The sequence below is a fragment of the Triturus cristatus genome, chromosome 4_1 (genome assembly GCF_964204655.1).
Source record: "Triturus cristatus chromosome 4_1, aTriCri1.1, whole genome shotgun sequence".
NCBI lineage: Eukaryota > Metazoa > Chordata > Amphibia > Caudata > Salamandridae > Triturus > Triturus cristatus.
This window is the reverse complement of record NC_140585.1, coordinates 1,044,868,984-1,044,895,797: the sequence shown is the minus strand read 5'-3', so window position 1 is coordinate 1,044,895,797 and position 26,814 is coordinate 1,044,868,984. Positions and strand designations below refer to the sequence as shown.

General features: G+C 48.3%; 1 protein-coding gene across 1 annotated transcript in view; it reads right to left on the bottom strand.

Moving 5' to 3' along the window:
• The window catches only part of PMPCB (peptidase, mitochondrial processing subunit beta), a 266,044-nt gene that overhangs the window by 110,635 nt on the left and 128,595 nt on the right, over nucleotides 1-26,814 (bottom strand). Inside the window, exon 8 of the mRNA XM_085654026.1 lies at nucleotides 18,901-19,044. Coding sequence (XP_085510152.1) covers nucleotides 18,901-19,044 — 144 coding nt within the window. The remainder of the gene's footprint in view (nucleotides 1-18,900; nucleotides 19,045-26,814) is intronic.

Below are 26,814 nucleotides of genomic sequence, written 5' to 3'. Positions count from 1 at the left end.
ACTGATGACATCATCCTTGTGATAGAGTGGCGGTCGCGCGAGTTATAGTTATCTGAACTAACTATAACGGGGGAATTTCATTGGTTTTTTAAGAGTGAAATATCCACCTAACTATAACATGTGTGAAACCTATGGTTTTTTAAGTGAATTTGCAAGGTTTTTTAAATGCTAATTCCTAACTATAACATGTGTGAAACCTATGGTTTTTTCAGTGAATTTGTACGGTTTTTTAAATGCTAAGTCATGTATGTATTTTTTTTTTATATATATTTATTTTACAATAAACTACGTATTAAATTATTTTATTTTTTTTATGGTATTTCACCGTGGGCGCACCCCCGCAATTTTTTTTAAAAAAAATTAAAATGTTTTTTTCTGCCTTCGGGGTCTTTCAGGGACCCCCTGACAAAGGCTAGGGGGTCAGGAACTCTCTACCCTGCCCCCTTTTCACGTTCGCCACCTTCCTTTTTCACTCTCGCACTGAAAACAAACAAAATGGCGGCCGACACTTCCGGATTTCGACCGATTCGAACGTTGACTGACATGTAACCACCAATCAGAATTACGCTCGCGCACGTTAGGGTGCGCGCACGGTGCGCAGCTATAGATATTTATGTGCTTTAACTGCAATTTTCTCAGGAACTACTGAACAGATTGACTCCATATTTGCAAAAGGCACATCCCTGACCTGAGGACTACCTCTCTGCCAAATTTCAAGTAATTCTGTTCAGCCGTTCGGGCTGTACCTTAGACTAAAGGTCCTATGGAAAATGCATGGGGAAAACATGTTTTGGGACCCCCCTTTTTTCTCAGCCCCCGCTTGACGAATCCCCCCCGAGACTTTCAGGGTAGGAGCTGAGCGGACCGCCCCATTAGTTTTGAAAATTTCGCGAAGATTCGTCAACCGGCGCTAACGTTATTCAAAATAGAATTTTGAGATTTCCTATGGAAACACGGTCCTAACTATAACTATCTACTGGCGACCGCCAGTAGATAATATAAAACCAAGCAACTGCAGCCTAGTAAACACCAGAGCTGAATCATGCCATAAGGATTCTCTACCATACATGAAAAACATGCATTAGAAACAGGAGAAAACAATAGCAAAACTTGTTTTAGAAACTGTTTTAATGCTCAGCACCCAGTAGAAATCCTCTTAAATCACTGAAAGCATAGGAAGCTCCCAGGCTGCATTGCAAACACCCAGTCTAAAAAGACTGAAAAGCTAACTTGTAGCTGCATAGCAATAAACTGACACCGTGCCTTTAAGGCACACCTGACCCCCAACTTCCCATCATGCCTCAGGAGTGACAGTTAGGTCAGTTGTTCTTTGGCACAAAGAATTAACAACATCTTCAAAAGATAACTATCCTTTGCCCGGGGAGGCGGGAGGGTTGCTTATGACTTTGATGAGGATACCCCTGGAAGAGAACTAGGATTACAGGTAAGTAACTAATCCTTCTCTTCCAGGGGATCCTCATCAATAGTCATAAGCATTAGAATAGAATAGCGAGCCTCACCTCATCTCCCTGCGGGCAAAGGGAAAAAAACAAAAAAACAAAACAGAAACCTGATCAGTAGGCTTAGAAAGAAAAAACTAAGCTACCCAAATAGATTCCTCAAGGAGGCTTGGCCTACTTGAGCATCGGCCCTGGAATCAGATTCTAGGCAGTAGTGCCTAGTAAAGGTATGAACCGATTTCCAGGTCGCCGCCTTGCAGATCTCTGACATCGGGACGTCATGCAAGAAGGCAACAGTGGCCGCTTTCCCTCCAGTGGAATGCGCTTTAGGCAGCACCGGTAAGGGCCTTTTCACCAGTTGGTAAGCTAAGGTAATGCAGGACACAATCCATCTGGAGATGGATCTCTTAGCGGCTTGGAAGCCTGTTCTCATGGCGCCATAATTGACAAATAACTGATCTGTCTTCCTGATGCCCTTGGTACTTTCTAAGTAGAACTTAAGTACCCTCTTGAGGTCCAAGGAATGAAGCGACCGCTCAGCCGGGGTCGCTGGATTTGGAAAAAAAGAAGGAAGGGAAAAGGACTGATTAATATGAAAATCAGACACCACCTTAGGGAGAAAAGATGGAGGTGCCCTTAAGACCACTTTGTCATGGTGAAAAACAGTGTAAGGCTCCTTAGTACAGAGAGCCTGGATCTCGCTTACTCTGCGTGCCGATGTAATGGCTACCAGAAAAGCGGCCTTCCAAGACAAATATTGCAAGGAAGCTCTATGGCTTGGCTCAAAGGGAGGGCCCATCAATTTTGATAACACCAAGTGCAACTCCCACGGAAGAGAAGGGTTTCGAACAGGGGGATACACCTTCTTCAACCCCTGTAAGAAGTCCTTGACCACCTGCATTTGGAACAAGCATTTGCAATGCAACAGGTCTTGCATTTACGCGAGTTTCAGCTATTGGCATTGTAAATGACAATGCTTTTTATTTATGCTTTAAACACCAAAACATAAATAAAAGGCATTTTCATTTATAATGCCAATAGCTCAAACTCGCGTCAATGGGAAACCTACTGTATTGCAAAGGCTTGTTTTCACTCACTAAGATTGCCCCTAAGTTCAGCCCCCTCATACGAGGACGGGAGGGTGCCAAAAGAGGCGGTGAGTGCAGACTGGCTGAGGGGAGGGAGTGGGCAGCAAAGAGGCTGAAGCTGCTTTACGTTAGCTTAACAAACAAAAAGTAGTGAGCGTGATGTCCCTAAAGCGGGCACCACCTTCAGCATGCAGATACAAAAACAAGCAGCCGCCATTGTCCCCAGTGTCAATAAATAAAATAGTGCTCACCCACTTATAAGGCAGACCCAGAAACAAGCCAAGTAAAAGGTCCAGTCGTTATGGGTGGTAAGTAAAAGAGACAAGGCGGTACCAAGGAGGGACTAACAATCCTTTATACGAATCAGAAGCCACCATTTAAGAAGTACAATGACAAGCCAATGACAAATATGGGCGGAGCGTGGGCGCGGTTTCCACTACATACACTATTACTGCATGCCTCGCATGTACGCTGCCGTTAGGCTCGACCTAAAAATGGTTACTAGTGGCGCCATTTTGGACAAAAAGATCACATTTACAACGTTTTTTGTTTTGCAATTTGAAGATTAACCCCTTCAGTGCCCATGACGAGCTGGACTCGTCATGGGCCGCGGTGGCGCTGTGCCCATGACGAGTCCAGCTCGTCATAGACCCCGCCCGCTAATACAACGGCCGGCACAGGGCGGGGAAAGGGGCGGGCACTGAAGTGTGTAAGCGAGTCCATTTAACATTGTATATATATACACAAAGATATCCTCCAAAGATGGGAACTGGGAAGGAAGGAAATTCTTTCGTGGTTGTGTGATAAATGTTGTGTGGAGATGAACTACAGAGCAATGAAAGAAAGTTACAAAGGCACAAGGGAAAGCCAAGAAGTCATATTATGCAAAAACATAAACATAGAGATAGGTAAATGGGTTGTCGTAAAGAGAGGAGGTATTGTTAGGAAGGGTGACAGTAAGGTGTCCAGACCGCACAGAGTGATAAGAGTGAAACGAAATGTGGTAATAGTCATGATAGCTCAGTGTGGAGTTTAGGAAATGTATGTAAAGAAGCACACACCCCTAGGAATTATATCTGATGTTTGGGATGTCTGGTGATTTGTTTCATGCATGTTCTGTTAAAGTTATGTATGGTGGCTGTCCAAACAGTGGCTTCTTAAGAAATTGTTTAGTGTGTGGAACATCATTTCAGTATGCTTTGTTGGATCGTGGTTTTTAGTAACTGTTAATGTTAGTATTACAGGGGGTGCAAAGTTTATAGAAGGGCAACGATGTAATGGTGTGTCAGAGGACGAGGAACTGAGAATAGAGGCTCTAACATAATGTGAGCAAGAGGAAGGAGCTGGAGATGTTTGATTCTGAATAAAAAACACATTTTAAGAAAAGAAGAATGCATGCCATATGAAGAGCAGACTTAAGATTTTTCTTAGAAATACATTTTACAATAAAAATAATACAACATGTTCAAACTGCAGCCTCACCTCTTATTCATATTTCCTCTAAGATAATGCAACTCATGGAGGGAATTCTGCTTGCCTCTGGGGTCTTTAGGTATGGAAAATCGAAATGTTTTTGAACTGTGTGATCTTTTACACAAAATCCCCACCTCAAAGAAATCACTTAAAGGTTACTAACTCCCCCATAAGCAGCCAGTTAAGGGTACCCACAATGCACTGGTCAGCAGATTAGTAAAGCCTTTCCCACATGCTCACATACTAAAATCTGCTAAAGATAACATGTCTCCATGTAATCTCCATATTCTATCAAGATGTTTAGTGGAGAAGCAGAAGCCGCTCCACTCCCTTCTCCTTTGATAAATAGCGAGTTTCAGCTCATCTTAACGCGGTTGTGACTAGAAAGGCGCGTTTGTACTAATGAAAAGCTAATAACATACCAAAACTTTGAGCTCTCTCCTCAAATGGTTTGATAAGCGAGTCTACAGCCAATTATCCACACAAGCAAAGTACACAGACAAGAGGTCAACACACAAGGTAATAGGACGTGCAAACACACAAGGCTAATGGTAACTAAAAACAAGCAGTGGCATAGCCAATAGGTCTCGCCTTTGGGACCTTATAAGTATTTAGCCATGCAACAGTTGCATAACTAAATACTTATAAGGTCCCAAAAGCGAGACCTATTGCCTATGCCAAGCGGCCGTTCGGCCCGGAAGTGATCGCTATTGCGATCAAACATCAAAGCGGCTGCGAAAGTGAAAGTAATCGCGGTAAAGCGCGGCGCGCGTGCCCGCGCTCATGCACTGTAGCTCTAGGCTGGCCTGGTAGCACTTTTTGGAGCCCTCTCAATAAGTCTCACCAGCCCAGCGCATGCTCTGGGTCAGGCGAGACCTAAAAAGGAGGGCTGACTAGGAGATCTCCTGTACGCTGTAATGGCAGATAAATGGACCCTGATAGAAGCATACTTTAACCCTGCTCTTGCTAAGTACAGAAGGTAAGGGAGAATGACATCCTCCTGCCCCTTCGTAGGATCAAGGTGATGTTCTCTACACCAAAGAAAAAACCTCTTCCACTTGAACGCATACGACGCTCTTGTGGAGGGCCTTTTTGCTTCCTTCAAAATATGCATACAATCAGGAGGCAGATTCAAATGTCTGTACTGCAGGACCTCAGGAGCCATGCTGCCAAGTTCAGTGAGGGAAGGTTGGGATGCAGAATCCTCCCGCCCATCTTGGTCAGCAGGTCCGGCCTGCAAGGCAGTCTCCTGTGTGGAAGTACCGACAGATGAAGAAGGTCCGGGTACCACCACTGCCGTGGCCAGTCTGGAGCAATCAGAAGCATCGTCATGCTGGATCTGAGAAGCTTGGACAACACCTTGGGGATCAGGGGCAGAGGAGGAAAGGCGTAAGCATATGTCCCTGACCAGTCCATCAAAAGCGCAGTCCCCCTTGTCCCTGGACGGTGGAATCTGGACGCGAAGGCGTGGCATTTTGTGTTTTCGTCGTCTGCGAAGAGATCTATCTCCGGACGACCCCAACGATGGAAAAGGTCCACCACCACCTCGTCGTGCAGCACCCAGTCTGGTTGATCTTCGAAGTGCCTGCTGAGTGCGTCTGCCTTGATATTGAGCTCTCCTGGAAGGTGCACTGCCACTACCGAGAGGTTCCGGGCGAGAAGCCAGTGACAGATCGCCTGAGACTCCAGGGAGAGAGGACGTGACCGAGTTCCGCCCTGTTTGTTCAGGTAGAACATGGTTGTTGTGTTGTCGGTCTGGACCAGGACCGAATCGGACTCGATTGCCGGTAGGAAAGCTTTCAGAGCAAGGTGGACTGCTCGGAGCTCCAGCATATTGATGTGGTATGTCTGTTCCTTCGCCGACCACCGCCCTTGTATCTGAAGGCACCCCATGTGTGCCCCCCAGGCTTGCAGAGACGCATCTGTCACCACCGATTGCAATGGAAGTGGCTAGTGAAAAGGGACTCCCACCATCAGATTCCGCTGCTGAGTCCACCATGTGAGGAAGGATATCGCCGCCTGGTAGAGACATAGCTGATCTTCCCAGCAACCTGTTGACTGATCCCACTGGTCCTCCAGACTTTGTTGCAAAGGCCGCATCCTCAGCCGTGCGTTGGGGATAAGAAAGATGCAGGACACCATGGATCCCAGCAGGGATGCCACCTGTCGGACTGACGGGTTCTGTACCTGGAGCAGGAGTCCGCACTTCCGTTTCATTGAGGACAGTCTCTCCTCCGAAGGATACGCTCTTCCCACGCTTGTGTCCAGAACGGAGCCAAGGTAGTGAATGGTTTGGGTGGGCTGCTGCACTGACTTCTCCATGTTGACATGAAGGCCGAGATCGTGCAACTGTTGCAGACAGATCTGGAAGTCTTACCTCACCCGCTGCTGGGATGGACCTTTCAGCAGTCAGTCGTCTAAGTATGTGTAGACGAAGAGACCTTTTCTGTGCAGACAGGCCGCCACCACTGCCATGCATTTGGTGAAGACTCGCGGAGCCGACTTGAGTCCAAAGGGCAGGACCTTGTATTGGTAATGCTTGTGGCCCACCACAAACCGCAGATACTTGCGATGATGCTTTGCAATGGAAATGTGGAAGTACGCATCTTGGAGGTCCATCGAACACATCCAATCCCCTACTTGTACATGTGGACATATTTGATGAAGTGCCAACATGCGAAACTTCTCCTTGACGATGACCTTGTTCAGAAGACGAAGGTCCAGGATCGGCCGAAATTTGTGCTCCTGACCTTTTTTGGGGACCAGAAAGTACCGTTAGTACACTCCCTTTTCAATTTGAGAAGGTGGAACCTTTTCGATAGCCTGCTTTTGAAGAAGGGCCCTCACCTCCTTCCGAAGCAGCTGCAACTGGTGAGGACGGGACTGTTTTGGTGGTATGTCCTTTGGAAGCGCACGGAAACGAAGCGCATATCCATTGCGCAGAATATTCAGCACCCAGCGATCTTTTGTGATGCTGTCCCACTCTGCCAGATGTTGTGAAGCACTTCTTCCCACTGGAGTGGGCAACGGCGGCGGAGGAAGCCACTGCTCATGACTTCCCTCCTCTCGCCGTGGTAGAGGACTGCTGCTGGTGCCCCCCTCTACCTCTGTTGGACTCTCCTCCCCGATATTGTGACTTTCCTTGGGCCTTATTCTGGGACCACTGAGGGGTTTGAACCCTCTGTTGAGGCCCCTTGCGCTGAGTGGGTCTGTAGCGGCGTCTGAACTCTTTCTTTTTCTCCAACCCAACCGCCTTGAGGGTGTCCAACTCTGTCTTCATGCGACCCATCTCTTTGTCCGCATGCGTGCCGAAGAGTGAAGAGCCAGAGAATGGAAGGTTCAAGATTCTCTGCTGCGCATCAGGTTTCAGCCCTGTTAGTCTCAACCAGGAAGATCTCCTGGAGCATACTCCATGCGCGTAAGAATGCGCTGTTAGCACCGCTCCATCCGCCGCAGTGCTAATCGACTGATTCGCCACCAGGGATCCCTCAGTGACTATTTCCTCGAAATCCTTCTGATCTTCCTTTGGGAGCTTGGATCTGAACCGCTCCAAAGAGTCCCAGAGAGCTCTGTCATACCGGCCGAGCAGCGCAGCCGCGCTGTAGACCTTAAGGGAGGCAGCCGCCGACGTGCAGGCTTTGCGACCCCCACGAGTCCTGAGCTCTGCTCTCTTTATCTAGTGGGACAGAAGAAGATGACGATACAGCGTGAGTCTTCCTTGCCGCTGCTACTATGACCGAGTCTGCAAGAGGGTCCATCTTAACAAAGACCGGGTCAGAGGTAGCCGGCTTATATTTCTTAAGGATGCGAGCCGGCACCGCCTTGATGGTTGCTGGGGTTAAGAAGGTGTCCATGACAGGTTCCAGGATCCCAGGAACCAATGGGAGCAGCGGCCGAGACGCAGTCTTCTGATGCAAAGTCTCGAAAATCACCGACATTGTGACTGACATCTCAATGTTGAGCTTCTGAGCCCCCCTCTACAGAACCTCATGGTAGGTGTTGATATCGTCTACGGGAGAGACCCTAGACACTGGGCTGTCCGATAGCGTGGGGGAGATATCTCTCTTTGAGGATCGGGTGGAGGAAGTCGAGGAAGTAGATGGTGTGCTTCTACCTCGTTGATGATCACGGGCCTGTGATCTGACTGCACGATCTTCTCGCATAGGGGAGCGCGATCTATGGCGCTGTGTCTCAGGTGACTTCTCGCGTGCTTGCCTGGGAGGGCTCACTCTGTCCACTTCGTCCCCCAATCTTTGAAGCGGGGATCTATGTGCCAGACTGGCATACTCTTGCATCCGTCTTGTAGCCCCTGAGTCCTGCCAGTGACGTACGGGCAGAAGCCATCTGGGCGACAGTGAAACCGCAGCAGTGGTCTCGCGTTGTCTTGAAGGAGACCTGCGGACATGGCTAGCCACTTCCCTCCGTGTACCTGACCTTGGAGAAGCTCTGGATGAGTGAGAGGACGAATGGCGCGAAGCTGACTCCGTCACTAGGACCACCGATCCATCCCCAGACCTCACCGAGGCCTGTTTCGACGTCGAGCGTGCTCTGGACGTCTATCTGTGCTTCTATCTTCGTGCTTGGCGGGCCTCCCGTGTACTCTACGTCGAACGCCGTATCGACGGCGACCTGTGCCGAGAAGAATGATGCCTCGACGTCGAACGGCGATGTGAAGCCGACGACGGAGGGACTATCTCACTCGACGCCGAACGTCGCCTAGACGACGGCGGAGCTGCGTCCAATCTCGACGTCGACGGTCTGCGCGACGACGGCTGAGGGGTATTTCTCGCCCTCGAAGCCGAACGCCTTCGAGACGATGACTGAGACCTCATCCTCGGCGCCTGGTTGACGACGGCGGAGGAGTCTTCCCTCTCGACGTCGATCGCTGGTGGAACTGCGACGACGGAAGTGAGCCTGCCCTCGATCGTTCTAGACCTCTTGGAGCCCTTCTTCACTGGAGATCTTCCTCTAGATGGTTTACCTGCCAGGCCATACAGGCGAATCCTTTCCCTGTCCTTCAAAGTTCTTCTGGACAGGTTCTGGCAGTGAGGGCAGGTCGTAGGATCATGGTCCTCCGGTAGACAAAGGATACAGACCCTATGAGAATCAGTCTTGGCCTTCTTTTTGCCACAAGAAGGGCAAGGGTCAAAAAGAGATGGCATTTTAAGATATTAAAAAATGCCCAAACCTGTCAAAAAGGACAGCCTCTTACTTTAACTGATGTAAAACGTCTAAGTAAGGAATAAAAGTTGTGAAAAGTGAAAATATTTTCTGACAAAAATCAGAAAAGAGTGGAGCTGTGTTGCCAGGATCCTTCCTGAAGGAGCCGGAAAGAACAACTGACCTAACTGTCACCCCTGAGGCATGATGGGAAGTTGGGGGTCAGGTGTGCCTTAAAGGCACGGTGTCAGTTTATTGCTATGCAGCTACAAGTTAGCTTTTCAGTCTTTTTAGACTGGGTGTTTGCAATGCAGCCTGGGAGCTTCCTATGCTTTCAGTGATTTATGAGGATTTCTACTGGGTGCTGAGCATTAAAACAGTTTCTAAAACAAGTTTTGCTATTGTTTTCTCCTGTTTCTAATGCATGTTTTTCATGTATGGTAGAGAATCCTTATGGCATGATTCAGCTCTGGTGTTTAGTAGGCTGCAGTTGCTTGTTTTATATATATATATATATATATATATATATATATATATATATATATATATATATATATATATATATATTTATTATCTACTGGCGGTCGCGTTAGGATAGTGTTTCCATAGGAAATCTGAAAATTCTATTTTGAATAACTTTTGCGCCGGTTGACGAATCCTCGCGAAATTTTCAAAACTAATGGGGCGCTCCGTTCAGCTCCTACCCTGAAAGTCTCGGGGTGATTCGTCAAGTAGGGGCCGAGAAAAAAGGGGGGTCCCAAAACGCGTTTTCCCCATGCATTTTCCCATAGGACCTTTAGACACAGCTACAGCCCGAACGGCTGAACAGAATTACTTGAAATTTGGCAGAGAGGTAGCCATAAGGTCAAGGAAGTGCCTTTCGCAGGTCTGGTGTAAATCTGTTCAGTATTTCCTGAGAAAATAGCATTTAAAAGCATATCAATATCTATACGCGCGCAGGGTGCGCGCACCCTAACGTGCGCGAGCGTAATTCTGACTGGTGGTTACATGTTAGTCAACGTTCGAATCGGTCGAAATAAGGAAGTGTCGACCGCCATTTTGTGTGTGACAGTGAAAAAGAAAGGTGGAGAACGTGAAAAGGGGGCAGGGTAGAGAGTGCCTGACCCACTAGCCTTTGTCAGGGGGTCCCTGAAGGACCCCGAAGGGTGAAAAAAACATATATATTTTTTTTTCAAAAAATCGCGGGGTGCGCGTACGGTGCGCGCACGGTGGCAAAAAATTCATTAAAAAAATTACAACACAGTATATTAGGAATATAGCTCTTCTTGGAGAAGTGAAGTGAGTTCTGAAAAGAACTGTTTTTTGTCGAGCAGCAAAACAAAAAAAAAAATGCAGCAAAAAAAAAAAAAGGAAAAAAATTAGGGGGTGGAGCATGTGTGCTGCTGTATCTTGTTCTCTATTAGGTTAATGCTGCTCTCACCATAACAGAGAACAGCATTGCACATATTGCAACGTATATGCACCTTCTCGAACAGAGGGTGCATATCCAGAGGTCTGGAAGTAGGTGAAGCTGCGGCTGCAGATGATGTGCTCGGCTGAGCTGCGGCTGCAGATGATGGTCTCGGCTGAGCTGCTGGAGGGTTGTCTCTTGTAGCCCGAGCATAAGCCACAGGATGCATTGTTTTAAAGTGCCTTATTATGGAGTAAATACTAAAGGAGTATTTTTTTTTAGGGTCTCCTCTAGATAAGACCACTCCACAAACAGTGCAGGTGACTTTAGGAGCATTCACCTTCTGACCCTCTGGAAAAGTAAAAAATTGCCAAATAAATGAGTCCTTTTGTTTCCTCTGCCTTGGGGGCACAAAGGTCTCCTCCTCACTCCCTGAAGAAGTCTCCTGTTCTGCCATTTTCAGGTGCAGGAAAAGCTGTTCAGCTCCTTCTCCCAGGAAATAAGAAGTATTAATGAGGGGAGTGGGTGTGGTGTTGGAAGATTCTGGAACTGAAACTACTTTGAACCAATGAAAAGTGTTGTTTCGTAATCACATGACTTGCCTGCGCGCGCACGGAGCACGCACGCATGCATGCGCATACGGAGCACACGCACAGAGCACGCACGGAGCACGCGCGCATGCGCACACAGAGCACGTACGCATGCGCGTACGGAGCACGCATGGAGCACGCACGGAGCACGCACGCATGCGCACACGGAGCACGTACGCATGCGCACACGGAGACGGTACGCGCACCGTGAAACTTTTAAAAAAAAAGAAAAATAAATAAATGTTTCTAAGTTTATGGAAGATATAAGTTTCACACTTAGGAATTAGCATTTTTAAAACCTTGCAAATTCACTGAAAATACCATAGGTTTCACACACGTTATAGTTAGGAATCCAGCTGACATCCTGGTGTGTGTCCAGGATTTTTGTACCAAGGAGGCCATTCTCACAAAAGCGAGGTCACTTCACCCCATTGTTTATCAGGGGCACTCTCCAGTGTTGTACCAGGACTTAACCCCGATTACGCTGCAGCGGCGCCGCCAATTTCGCCCAGTCACTGAACATTTTCATCAGCAAGGAGTCTCCTATTCCTGGGGGCACCCTTTTTGCCTCATTTTTCGCCACTCTGACAGACTCTATCAGATTCGCTCACTTGCGGAGGCATGCCGGGTGTTGGGGCTGGCAGCTCCCACCGAGGAAGACGATGCCCGCAGCTCTGCTTCAAATACAGAGGTGTGCCCAGCGAGATGGCGGCGCCAGGGCGGTCGGCGTGGATCTCGGCCGCCGCCCCGATCAGAGATTGTTAAAGGTCAGCAGGCTGCCCTCTCTGCGGCTGCTGAGGCTCTTTCTGGAGAGGACGCGACAGAGAATTGACTGTCCTACCGGGCCGGATCTGCTTCTCGCTACTCTGCTGGGGGGGCTGGCGGGGGGAGTGGGTCCTCCTCTTGGTTCACGTAAACCCCTATGTGGCTGATTGACCAGTTGTCCTGGGACGACGGACTCTTTCACTTAATGGGACTGGATGCTCTGTTCCTCGTTTGGGATTGGTTTCAGGGACATTTGGTACCTGGGTATACAGGATGTCTTTTTGTTCCTCCTCTTTTCCCTTTTTATTGTTATTGGGAGGGTCCCCCTTGTCCATGTTTTCTTTTGAAGGTCCCACTGAGCGTGCCTCGGGCAGTCACAGTCCGCTCCTGCTCACATTGCTCCCTTCTAGGATCCCTGCTGCACTTGCTATCACTCATTCCCTTTTAGTACGCTAGATGCCAAGTAGACCGATTAAAGTGTTGACCCTCAATGTCCGGTGATTGAATAACCCAGTTAAACGTAAGGCTGTCCTGAGCTACCTGGAGCACTCGACTGCCGACATTTGCCTCTTACAGGAGACCCACTTGCTTGCCAAGGATCACCATCGGCTTAAGTCCCGAGCCTTCCCTACACAGCTTTTTTCCTCTAGCTCCACTAAAATCAGCCGGGGTGGCTATTCTTGTTTCCCGCTCCTTTCAGGGTAAACTCCTTCAGAAGGGTACTGAGATTTGGGGTCGCTTGCTTACATACCATTTCCTGGTGGCTGGGGTGTCCCTCATGATTGGCTCGGTGTACGCTCCCAACGAAGGGCAGAATAAATTCCTACATCACGCACTCACCGAAGCGACGGCTAACTCGGAGCGGCGCCTGTTAGTGGGGGGTGACTTGAATCTAGTGTTTGAAAACGTTGTCGATCGCTCGTGCCAGCGCACTAGTCCAGTGGGGGCCCTCTCACGGTCCGCTTTGACGCATATTCGTGACTTGGGCTTGGTGGATCTGTGGCGACGCTTCCACCCCTCGAGCCGCACATACACTTTTTATTCAGGGGCTCATAAGACCTATGCCAGACTCGATTATTTTCTGTGCTCTGCCCCTCTGCAGACAATAGCTACGGAGGTGGAGATTCTCCCTGCGGCTTTATCGGACCACTCGCCGGTCATGGCTTCCTTCTCGCTCCCACACACGCAATTACCGCTGCGGCATTGGCGTCTTCGGGACTCCTTGCTCCACCGCGCCTCCACGGTGGATCAGATTAAAGTAGCCATCGCGAACTATTTAGTCACTAATGCTAATGCGGACACTTTGCTCGCGACTCAATGGACTGCCCTCAAAGCGGTCCTTCGCGGAGAATTCATAGCAATTGCCACTGCAGATAATAGGGAGCGTAGCCGGAAATGGACCGAACTCACACAAAGGGTGGCGGAGCTGGAGCAGATGCACCAACGCACCGGAGCCGCTCAGGCTTGGCATCAGCCATGGAACAAAAACAGCTGGCGGCGCTGGATCAGGACAGGGCCGAATATGTAGCCCTCCGCCTTCGCCACTCTTACTATACCGAGGGTGACAAGTGTGGCCGGCTTCTGGTGCACAAACTCAGAGGTGAGGCAGCGGCAAGGGGTGCAGGCCATCCGTCAGCCGGAAGGTGAGCTCACCTCAGATGATAGCGCTATCGCAGAGACCTTCCGCGAGTTTTATGCTAAGCTGTATTCGGGAGATTCCCTTGATATGTCGCATAGCCTTACTTATTTAGAAGCAGCCCAGATACCTGCTCTGACTGCGGACCTGGCTGCTCACCTTGACAGAGATATTGGACTGGAGGAGGTGGTCGCGGCTATCTCCCGTCTCGGCAAATCGCCTGGCCCGGACGGCTACTCTGCGGCCTTTTATAAAGCCTTTTGCTACCAGGTAGCCCCTTTGCTGCGTGATTTTTTTAACACATTTGCACAGGCGGGGGCGATCCCGGAAGAAATGCTGGAGGCCTCAGTTATTGTTATACCGAAGCCCGGTAAGGACGTTACAAGTTGCGGCGCGTATAGACCGATTTCCTTGTTAAACATTGATATTAAATTATACACTAGCATCTTGGCGACACGCCTTGCCCCATACATGACTCAACTGGTGGAGCCAGACCAATCAGGCTTTATCTCGCAGAGGAAAACCAGCGATAACACGAAGAGGGTACTCCATCTTATTGAAAAAGCATCACACGCAGGGGGAGTATATGCTACTGGCGATTGACGCTGAAAAAGTCTTTGACAGGGTTCACTGACCCTACTTAGAGCAAGTCCTGCACCGGTTTGGCTTTGGGGACAAGTTGCGCACCCGGATGTTGAATTGCTACCACATGCCCCGAGCAACGGTCCGGGTAAATGGACAGACGTCCTCCCGTTTCCCCATCGAGAGGGGCACCCGACGGGGATGTCCCCTCTCGCCTATCCTATTTGCGCTCTACATGGAGCCTTTGGCGCGGAGAGTTAGACAAAACCCTCTTATAGCAGGGATCAAATTTGGGGGAGATATACATAAGATCAGCTTGTATGCGGAACGACATTCTGCTTTTCCTCACCGACCTCGTCCGGTCGCTGCGAGCCCTTTTCATTGATCTCCATAACTTCGCCCTAGCCTCGGGCTTTAAGATTAATGTGGATAAATCAACCGCCTTAAACATCTCACTGTCCACGCCCACATTAGCCCAAATACAGGAAGAACACCCGCTCCAGTGGTCCGACACTACGTCCCTTACCTGGGGGTGCAGTTGGGCCCAACGATCCCAGCCACCATCACGGCCAATTACGACAGGCTTCGAGCTCATGTCCGCAGGGAACTCGGCAAATGGAAGCACTACCCCCTCTCTTGGCTCTGCAGAATCGCGGCTGTGAAGATGACCATACTCCCCCAAATTCTTTATATCTTCCAAACTCTTCCGCTGTGCCCTCCCGCAGGTTGGATTCAACAAACCCAGTCCGACCTGGCACATTTTATATGGCAGGGGCGCAGACCTCGGTTTAAGCAGGAGATTGCGGTTCTTCCCCCGGAACAGGGAGGGGTGGGCATACCGTCCTTGCAGCTCTACTTCTATGCGGCACAGCTCCGCTATCTAGTCGAGTGGAGCCGTTTAGAATCCGAAAAGCACTGGCTATTTCAGGACCAGGCGGTTGCGGCGAAGCCTCTACAGGGTATTCCCTTTCTCCGGAAGCAGCATAGGCCGGCCAACCTTTACGCCTCTTATATCACGAGCACTATTTTAGATGTCTGGAACCGCACTGCTACCTCACATGGACTAACCACATTCCCCTCCCCCATGACCCTGTTGTTTGACAATCCAGATTTCACCCCTGGGTTGGACCCTAGGGCATTTACAAGCTGGCGTCTTACCTCTTGCCGGTCCCTGGGGCACTTGTTTGATCTAGAGGGCATATTATCCTTCCCACAAGTCAAGACACACCATGGCGTTCCGGAGTCTGATCAGCTACAATATTTACAACTCCGACACTGGGCACTTCAGCCACAAATTAAAGCCGGGGCTCAGCGCTTCTTAACCCCATATGAGAGGTGGCTGATTACTCGGTCTTCCGATAAAAAAAACTCATCTCTGATCTATATAAACACTTGCTTGCAGCTACTACCCTCACCTATAACGCCGGACGGGCAAGATGGGAGCGGGAGCTGGGGAGGACTCTCTCATGGAGAATGGGACAGCATATACTATAGAGCTCGACACTTGGCGTACGATGCAGAATTAACAGAGACGCTGACCAAGGTCGCCACCTACTGGTATCATACAGCGGAACGACTCCACCGCTTTGACTCTCGCGTTAGTGATAGGTGCTGGAGGGGCTGCGGAGAGGTGGGCACTTTGGAGCATATTTTGTGGAGTTGTGATCGCATCCAGTCCTACTGGGCAACAATTTTGGATGAAGTAGATGCTCACCTAGATACGCAGCTTCCTCGCTTTCCAGCCTATGCTCTCCTTGGCCTACTCAACCCGCTAACATATCTCGTGAAATCCCGGACAGGCCGCCTCATTGCCGTTACCCTAGGGGCAGCCACTCAGAATATAGTAGCACATTGGTGCTCCCCCCAGGCTCCTCCGCACTCTGGCTGGTTACAGCGGCTGTGGAAGATCTTGGGCATGGAGAAGTTGTCCCTCACTCTTGCGGGCAAGGGGGCGGAATTCCCGGAGCTCTGGCGACCCTTTCTGTCTCTGCTTACAACGGAGTTCCGGGAGTTAACGTGCCCCCGGTACCTCAGGCTCCTCCGCCTTGCGGATACTGAACTCCCTGCGAAACACAAGCCTCGAAGGCCACGCTGAATTGCATGTATCGGGGACCGTCCTTTTTTCCTTTCTTTATTTTTATTCGTAGACTGTGGACAAGGGGGGGGAGGGGGGGGGGGGGGTTATCGGGGAGTTTTGATTTGGGGGTTTTGCGTTGGTTGTTGAGGGCCCTTGTTGTTGACCCGCTCCTCGCATCTTACTTAGTAATGCTACTATAGCCGACACTAACTGACTGCATTGCGCTGGCTTTCAGGAGCATGTGGTGCTGTTGTTTGTTCTTTGTCTCTTTCAAAAATCAATAAAACAGATTTAAACCATAAAGGTACAACATCTCTAACCCTAACTCTAAGATACACAACAATGAGGCCTGGAAGTAAAGTGGGGAGGAATGCCTGCTTGAATCCCCAGGTTATCAGTTCTGCTTCATCCGTTGCTCTAAATGTTATACTTGGATCACTGATGGCTTCTGCACACAAACCATGCTTCAGTGGGTGCTTCCTGAGAAGCTTCAAGTCTTCAATTGTCAGGTCTTACATGATGGGTTTCTCCGAAAAGAGCAGCCATCTTGATCGACCTCCAGGCCAAGTCCAGGAGTTTTTGAGGTACAGAAATTGCCCAAAAGGCACACCATTACATACAGAATTGCCTTTGAACAATGTGAATGTGTAAATGGCATAGAAATGTTGAATTCTGCTTTACAGAGGTGTTCCAAAACAATATCTCCATGTTATTCTTATTCAATAATACCAGACCTAAAAGTGCATCCCTGATATGAGTCTCAGTGGGATGGAAGATTAAATCAAATACCACACACCCTTTAGACAAAACATTCTTATAAGGGAATACTACTACAACTGCTAGGGACACATATAACCAAAGCAATAAATAAGTTGCTAGCAAAAAATACGCTAGTACAAACACGTAAGCCAAAAGAAACAAAAAAAGTAGCTAACATAATTACACAATTAGAAGTTCATGTTTCTGTATCATGTTCTTTCTTAGATTTCATTCTCAAAAATAGTGGCATATACCGACAGACACACCCACGCACACACCACCCCACCTGAATACACTGCCAGACACATTTGTGGATGGTAAACTGTGGAGAGGTAATGTCTGTTCCAGAAGAAGCCGCACCCAAATGTAAACAACAGAGGTTCCTGGTATTTTAGAAACTAGATTAAGTTAATGCATGTTTTTATCCCAAAGGGCATAGAGGTAGCACATAAAAATGCTATATTTTCTAACACTGTGTCACCCTGCCAAGAGAATTACACAGCAGCCACAGTCTACAACTGAAAAAGAGATGGAAATATGAACTACAGAAGACATCAGTTCTAGAACGCCTACGTTGTTTTAAATTGTGGTTATTTTTAATGATGTGGCTTGTTATTTACCCGTTAACATGTATAAAATGCAATGCTCAAATACAAGCAAATCAACAGCTTGTTTGCAATGCTTTGCAATGAGATTAAATCCTTTGGAAACAAGTAAACATAAAAGCAGTATTTCACAATTTGTTTTTTTACGTTTACATTGACATTTTTAGGTCTCGCTTAGACAGTGCATGCATGTATACACTCTGTGAGACCGCCCATTGCTTTTATTTGTTATTTTGAGTGTCATTTGTAAATCCTTGCTTGTATGTGGTCAGTCTCTTGTAAATGTCCCTCCTTTTTGTGTTGTTCTTCCCACCCACTGAGCAAGGTCCAATTACTTGTAGCCTTACACTTTTTTGCTTGTAGGACTGTTTACTGCACTATTTTTTTCTTTACCTTCTGCAAGTGTTTCTGGAAGCCTAGCCTTTGTGTGTCGTCTGTAAAGCTTCAAAACCTTATGTTATTGTTAATTTGCTTTCTGTATGCAACTGCAAGGCAGCATGTGTTGGATTTTTAAAGCAATTTTTTATATATGCATTTATTTTCTGTTTGCAGCCTGTGTCTGCCTTATATTCTTTCTGTAGGCAACTATTTATTTATTTTCTGTGTTTGTGTGTCATCCGTAAAGCTTGAACACATCTTGTTTTTCTCAGAACAGCAGAGTTTATACAAACAGGGTAATAAATTCCAAAGAGCTGTGTGAGTGAGAAGTTGCAGCCATCCGTTTTGTATCATGCCGGGAGAAGCGCTGGCCGGTGGGAGGAAAGCACAATCATGATGCATTTTTATTTAGTGCGATTGTAATTACAGCAAAGCAGTCTTTCTTTCTCCCTCTCTTCCCACCCAGAGGACATCACAAGATTCAGAGCAGTTTGTCAGAGCCTTCTGGTGTCCTGCACTGACAAAAGTCCTCATTCAAAAACAGCCCCCCCCCCCTCCCCATCCAATTTTTCCCCTCTGTTTTCATTCCATAGCTGGGTAAAATAGCTCAGTGGCCTCAGTGCCCACAGCAGATTGCACTAAATCTGGATGTTTCTCTATTCTTAGTTTCCTGTGCTGGAAAAAGGTTATCATTTTACATTATCACTTGATGCCCGAAATGGTCAATGGCAGGTTCATTCCTTAGAAGTTTGAGGCCTCTTTAGGCTAAAAAATAATAACCAGCTATGTTTTATTCATCAAAACTGTATATAAGCCTCCACCAGCATTGAAGACCTTCCCTATTCTGCACTCTAAAGAAACTGCCTTCTTTGTAAAAGTCAAATTAGGACAAAAGGAAACATATCTGTCAACTCACCACGCCTCCACCAAAGGAACGATCCCAGTTGCCAATCAGAGTATTTGCAACCATAAGCGGAAAAGTGTCTGGATGAGACCAGCCAACAGCTTCAACGGCTATTGCAATGTGAGCCAGCGGCATTTTGTCATCTCTCACACGGATCTGATGGAGATAAAAAAACAGAATTCCATAAAAGAATGGCATAGTTGGTCGTTATAACCATACAAATCAAATGTACCAGCTTAGCTGGCAGAAAGCAGGTGGATGCACAATGTTTGATAAAATCACAGAATCCAGATGGTCTTAATATGGCCCGTACAAGCAGTGCTTGCGCAACAGCCTCCCCCCATACGCCTCCTCCAAACCCTTTTTCCAGATCCTCACGCATGAAGCCTCCTTTAGACCTACTTTTCTTCCTTGAGGCATTCAGAAGATTCCACAGGGTCTCTCATGCTGAAGCATGCTGCATAAAGGTGCTATCCATAAGAGCATCTTCTGTTTGGACCACGCACTTTATCTTATTCCAGTAAATCTTCTACAAAGTCCACCATGACTGCAACATCCACAATAAAGTCACCCCATCCATCTTGCAATTACCCCAGATGACAGTACTTACCTTCATGCTGATCAATGCCCACTGCATTACTGCACAATATTTTAGTCTATATTTATCTGCATCTATTAGAGCTTTGGTCCAAAGCAATTTAGAAGAAAAAACAGTGCACCAATCAAAAGAATTTGAAGCAAATAATCAAGATTCAAAGTTATGGGAAATAGGGGATAGGGAGCAGATGTTTTCACCTCTTTTGGGAGGTGAACAAAAAGAAGAGTGGCAAAAGTATGTCCGGAGCGGAGTAAACAAAACTGAAAGCAAGAAGTCAATCAATGCAAGTACTGGACCCAAGAGAAAGGAGTATAAAATGAGGATACTGACAGTGGTGAAAAAGGCACTACTACCCCAAATCCTATTATACAGACCAGGCCTCTCCAGCCTTCAAACCACTACATATCTAATTTCATACAGGGTTTCATACGGGTAAGAGGGGGGTTTAAGAAACCAGGTAAGGCAAGGACGGGAGTCTATTTGCCAGTAGAATAAGGGAGCTTAGGAGTAACCCACCTTACCAACTAATACCTTGCAGCTGAGAAATATGGTAGACCTCTCACCAAAAAACACTGCTATTTTAACGATCATGCAGTAGCGTAGATCCATATATGGAAAATACCCTGGCTCCCCAAAAAACAGAAACCACTGGGCCTCTAGATCTTCCTAGTGGCGACAGTAACAGCTGAAGCCTAGGACAAAGAAATCACCAATAAAGCGCCCTCCTCATACCCTTCGCCGCCCACGCCCATCCTGGGCAACTTCATACCCACCCAGACTAGCAAAGAATATCACGCATGGCAGGCAGCTAACTTCAAACAAATTGACGATCTCTTTGATCACGAAGGCCTCATAGCCTTTATGCAAGTACAATCCTACAACAATGTCCCAGACCAAGAGACATGGAGATTTAATTCCATCAAAGACTAGGTCACCCAACCTCACATTAAGACTCACACTAGCAGTAAACACCCTTTGAGGAATGGATGATCACTTGAATGGCTGATAAACGACTGATATCCGACATCTACAAATTGTTAACAACACGCTCCACAAGCAAATCCCCGACGCAAATACATCAGGAAACAGAATAAGAATGCCTCTTCACTTTCAAACTATGGCCGGATATACTTCCGCTTGTAGCGCTACTGGAATTGAAACATGCTTAAAATAATGCATTATTGGCACTACCTCTCCCCAGGAGTGCAATATGGAAATCAGCCGCCTCTGAGATGCTGGCGCAAATGTGGAGAGTCAGGCGAAACTGTGGAGAGTCAGGCACACCACCAACTTTGTCTCTGTCCCAAACTGAAAAGATACTGGGACAACAAATTGAGAGACACTGATTTGATTTGTAAGACCGAAATCCAGAGATTTCTCAGCTACCTCCGACTGGGACTTCTCAATATGCTGACCTACCCACTGGGCATTCATAAAGAAAAAGCTATGATACCAGCTCTATGCACAGCTAAACAAGTGATTACAGCAAAAATAGGGGAGGGGGGGAGGGCGCTAAAGGGCATACAATCACAATTATCCTCCTCAAATGCCGCATAAGTGATACAAAAAAGCGCAGCAGCGGGATCGGAAGACTGCCAACTATTGCAGCAGGAGACACCAACGAGATTGACCTAATCACTGAGAAACTCTCCCTGGAGTCTGGCGCTGCCGTTCTCCCAAGATGGCGGCCGAGCGCACCCGTGAGTGGGGGCTGCCCTGCGCTATAACACTGCACAAACGGACTGCGGTACACCCGTTTCCGCCACTCCCACTCCCCTTTGTGGCTACTGCAAGAACATTGCACCGCAAGAGCCCCAATCCCATTGCTGTAACGCATCACTGCGGGCCGCGGGCGGATTCCGTGCTGCAAAACAGCTTGCGACGCACCGGTCGCCTCCCCCCCCAGCTCCAGACTCCTCTGCGAGACCCGAGGCTCCTGGCTGCACTGAGAGATCTAATCACGCGCCTCCACGGACCCCTGCAGGGTCCGCTGGGATCACAGAGACGAGCACACCAGACCTGCAGGGTGCACCCCGCCTGGCACCTGAGGGACACCCTGGCATGTAGTGGCGCTGCCCCAAACAGACACAGCAAAAAGGAGCCCTATCCATTCCCTGAAAAGTGAAGAAAACGTTTCATTACCGCGGTACATAGCCTGACTGAGTATAATCCATGTTCCAGAGTTTGCCTCCCTTACAGTTGCAATTGATACACCCCCCGCAGCACCTCCTAAAGGGGCAGTGAAGGAGATTTAACCGGGCAAGGCAAATGCCACACTTCAACATAAGGGACCTCCCCCTTGACGGTCACGGCAGGAATTGGCTGCTAGCCCCTACGGGAACAGAAGTCACAACTGACCGGCAGCTGAACGCTCAAGGCCTTATACTCCCTAAACAGGCGGCGTGTGCGGGGTGTCCAGCGGGTTCCTGTGGAGTCCCTTCTTGAGAGCTTTTTACAACCCTGCAGATCGAACACTCTCAACCTTGCTATTGTCCGGTACTGCCGCACACCGCGCAGCTGCTCAACCGCCACGAAATCTTTACCCCTCAAATCGCTCTGCGATAACAAGCTGGTAAAATCGTCCCACAGAGTGCACAATGGGGAAGACGGATGGGAAACAAACCAAAATACCATTCGAGGCTCGTAAGTCCCCTAGGACCCAGATTGAGGCGGACGCACAGACACTACAGATGCCCCCACCACAGGGGCATCCACATCAACCGAAGATCTGAAGGAACTGCTCCTCACCATGAAATCTAGCTTAACCTCAATAGAAGCCAAGATGGACTCCATGTGCACGCGGCTAGACAATGTTACACATAAGCTCGATCACCACGAAGCGTGCATCAAAGACACTGAGCAGCGCATCTCAGAGCTAGAGGACACTTCCACAGCAAACACAGAGAAGATGCTAATCATGGAAAAAGTCCTAAAAGTGATAGCCGCCAAGAATGAGGACTTGGAATCTAGATCACGGAAGAACAACCTCAGAATTCTCGGCATACCGGAATCCACAAACACAGACAAAATGGAGGAATGTGTTGCACACCTACTAACTACACTTTTTGGAAGAGAAGCATTCTCCACAGTGCTAATAGTGGAAAGGGCTCACCAGTCGCTGACCACCCGACCTCCACCGGGAACCCTCCCCAGAGACCAATAATCGCGAGGATGCTAAACTACCGAGACGGCAATGCTGCCTTATGTCTAGCATGAGTGAAACAGAAACTGTTATTTGAAGGCACGGAAACAGCCATATACCCGGACTTCACCATGGCGGTCCAGGAGGCCGGCAGAAAGTTCCTCCCTGTCAAGAAAAAACTCCAACAGGCGAACACTGAGTATGCCATGCTGTTCCAGGCGCACCTGAAAATCACATTCCAAGAAAAAAAAAACTTTTGGAAATCCTTATCCAAGAGACCCTCTTGCCGAGGCTCTCCTTCCAGCCCAACCACTGCCACTGCTGCCCTATCAGATATAGAATGATAGAAATATTGTAATAAGTCTGCCAACCACCCAAGGATGCCATTCGGTGCTGACATCATTGCGCACACACCCTGTATACTGCATCTGTACAGCAAAAGTCGCACCACCTCCATTGAGGATGCCACATGGAGAAATACGTCCACCTCCCGTACCATAACGCAAAGACGGAACACTTGGCATTGTGAGACATTATACTTGTCCCCGAGCACCATCAAGGAGACCCTGTGTCGCCCTTTAGCTTCTACCCAATAGGAAATCCCTAAACTGATTTGGTCTTTCATTGTTACAGGTGTTACCCTACGCTCCCCTGTTGGAAGCCTTGTTATGGGGGATGTCAGGGTGGGGAGGGAGGACCATATGGCACAGCAGGATTGGGCTGCTGAATTGGGTGGGGGGGGAGGAGGGAAAGTTATTGTTATGCCACTAGACGACGACACGATGACTAATCGCCACACACACGCAGTTTGTTCACACAACATGGCTACGACACCTATCGCACAGTTTAAAAAATGCACCTGGGATGAGCCGTCATAGCTCCCCTAGTTATAAATGTCCTAACATGGAACATGCGCGGCCTAGGCAACCCCCGCAAATGCAGGCATATTCTAGCATACCTAGATAGACATAATTTACAATATGCTATGCTACAAGAGACACACCTCGGCCCAACCGCCCACCCATGTTCGCAGCCCACTGGGCGACATATTGCAGCTTCTCCTCGTATTCCACGTATGCACGAGGCACTACCATACTGATCAAACACAGACTCCCCTACACCTCTATTGGCTCACACACAGACCCAGTAGGACGCTACTGCATCTTATGGGGACAGATAGCCTCCCAATTTATAACATTCATCAGCTGCTACGGCCCCAAAGTCGATGACCCCGAATTTTTCCATATCCTGTGGGGCAAAATATCCTGGACATTGGCTCTGTGCATGTGATATGGGGTGGGGATTTCAATATCACACTAGATCCGTCCATTGACCGATCACACCCACAATCATACCACTACTCAAACTCTTAACGCCATTTAAAAAATATCATCATGGACCACGGGCTGATCGACGCCTGGCGCAGTCTTCACCCTAACGGTAGAGAAGGGACTTGCCATTGCACTGTACACTCCTCATTGTCACGCATTGATGGATGGATCCTATCCAGGGGATTGAAACCGTGGCTCACCCAGGCAATGTATTTGCCACGTACCTACTCAGACCACTCACCCGTGCTAATAACCCTTACTCTCCCCTGCGAGGATTCACCATACAGGTCTTGGCGCTTGCCCACACATGCACTATTAGACCCCGTCTTTAAGAGGACTTCTTCCCACGAAATGTACACTCAGTGACACAATACTCCACTGTGTGGGAGGCTTTTAAAGCAACTATCCGCTGCATTTGTATTGCCAAAGGAGGGAGGATATTAAAAGACATTCGAAACACACTTTACAAACTAGAAAAAAAGACCTAAAACACCTAGACGGTCAAATGCAGAGGACACCTATCCCAGAACTGCAGGCACATACAAGAGACATGATAACTGAATACCAGGAAACTGCGGAATAAGAGTGCAAATTCAGGGGGAAATACTACCAGGCCCGACAATACGGAGAGGGAGAAAGTCCAGGGAAAGTGCTCGCAGCAATAACCCGCCCACCCAGATTCCCCGAATACCATACTTGAAATAACTGCATAGAAACACCTCAGACATCGAAGCTACATTTAGCAAATTTTACAGCACATTAAATAAATCCCACAGAACGCAACCAGTAGAATTTGCCCCCTTCTTTGAAGACATGGCCATAGGCTGGCTAGACGATGCCCAAAGGGAGTTTCTCCTTGCAGATTTTGAGGATGACGAGATAAGTCATGTGATCATGCAGCTACATCTGGCCGGGCCCCTGGCCCAGACGGGTCTACGGCCGAATTTTATAAAACATTCAGCACCACCCTCATTCCAAATCTTCGGCAAGTATATGAAGAGGTTACAGAAACAGGGACCCTTTCCCAGACAATGCGCGAAGCGCTCATCATTTCCCTCCTAAAACCTGGCATGCCGGCCACCCAGTGCGAGTCGTACAGGCCGCTCTCTCTTATCAACGTCGACTGTAAAATTCTAGTCAAAATAATAGCGAACCGCATTAGCCACCTAATGACTGCCCTAGTTCTGCCAGACCAATCGGGCTTCGTTCCAGTCAGAGGGACGTCGCATAACCTTAGAACCTTATTTGCCATCTTGCAGGACATTGACCCTGACACAAACGCAGTGGCTGTCTTTTTAGATGCCACCAAAGCCTTTAATTCCCTGGAATGGGACTATCTGGCTTTTGTACTTAGGCGGATGGGTTTCCCCATACCCTTTCTGGCTTGGATTCAATTACTTTATACAGACTTACAGGTCAGCACACTAATCAATGGCACCCGCTCTCCCGCTTTCAACATAGCTAGAGGAACAAGGCACGGGTGCCCTCTGTCGCCCCTCCTCTTTGTCCTTGCGATAGAGCCCCTAGCAGCTAAAATACGCCAGCACTATTGAAAATACACCCTTATCTACCCTGAGCGACAAATTTTAATCTTGCTGCATGCAGATGATCTCACCCTTTATCTCCACAACCCCGAAGACAGCCTCGACCCAATATTGCGTGTATTGATCCTCTTTGGGCGATTATCCGGAGTTAACATAAATTGGAGCAAATCTAAAATATTTCCCCTCACAGCCGTAATGACAAAGTTTGAACCAGACTATCCCCTCGCCTGGTGTGAAGACGCAGTCAAATACTTGAGAATAGTGGTAACTAGCGATGGGGAGGAATTGATAAAAGCCAACTACGGGCGGGTGCTGGACCTCCTGAATGACAAGATCACTAGATGGATAGCCGTGCCGATCTCAATGGTAGGGTCAGCCTTGTTGATAAAAATGGTAATCCTCCCTAAATTATTGTACTTATTCATTAACATTCCATACGCCCCCAGTGGATACTTTTTTAAAACTTTTTTTTAAAACGTCCCAACCCATCCATCTTACTTGGGGTGGTAAACAATCTAGATTAAAATGGGGAACCCTCACTCGCCCATTTAGTGCCGGAGGGTTTGAAATTCCAGATATGGAACTATACTTTAGCAGTGCACAAGCCCACTACGCTGCATACTGGATGGACCCACCGCCCTATATGCCCCACCTAGCAGTAGAGAACGGACACATGGCCCCAACCACCTACTCGGCTTATCTAAGCTCGCCCACTATCCCCAGAAGCAATGCCTTGACCACGGTCGACTGAACGAACAGCGCTTGGAGGGATCTAGCCCGCCGCCTTCAACTGGACATTATGTATTCCCCCCTGCTGCCTCTCCAAAGCAGATTAGACCTCCCGGTTACACAAGAGTGAGGATGCCGGCAACTACTCCGAAAATTCTTGGCCCGGACCTGGGGAGACCTCTACAAAAATGGGAAGTTTTGCACGAGAGAGGAATTCTTTGGGGAGACCTCACCCACTCCTCTCGAGCCCTTCTTGTATGTTAGACTCCAACAGGACATCAAGACCCTGACCCCAGACTTCCCACATGAACTCCCCCATAATGGCCCCATTGCACGCCCTGCTTCAGAAAGCCACTCCCACACATGTAGTATCCATGGTCTATCGGACCACCCAAGCAGAAAGTCCACACGAAACCCCCACTGCGCGAGTGCACTGGGAGGAAGACTTAGGCTTCCCCTTAACAGACGAGCAATGGATTTACTGTTGCCAACAGACTGGGATAATATCTGCTAACAGCAGACTGCGAATTATCCACTATAAATACTTACACCGCCTCTCCTATATGTCTGCAAGACTTATGC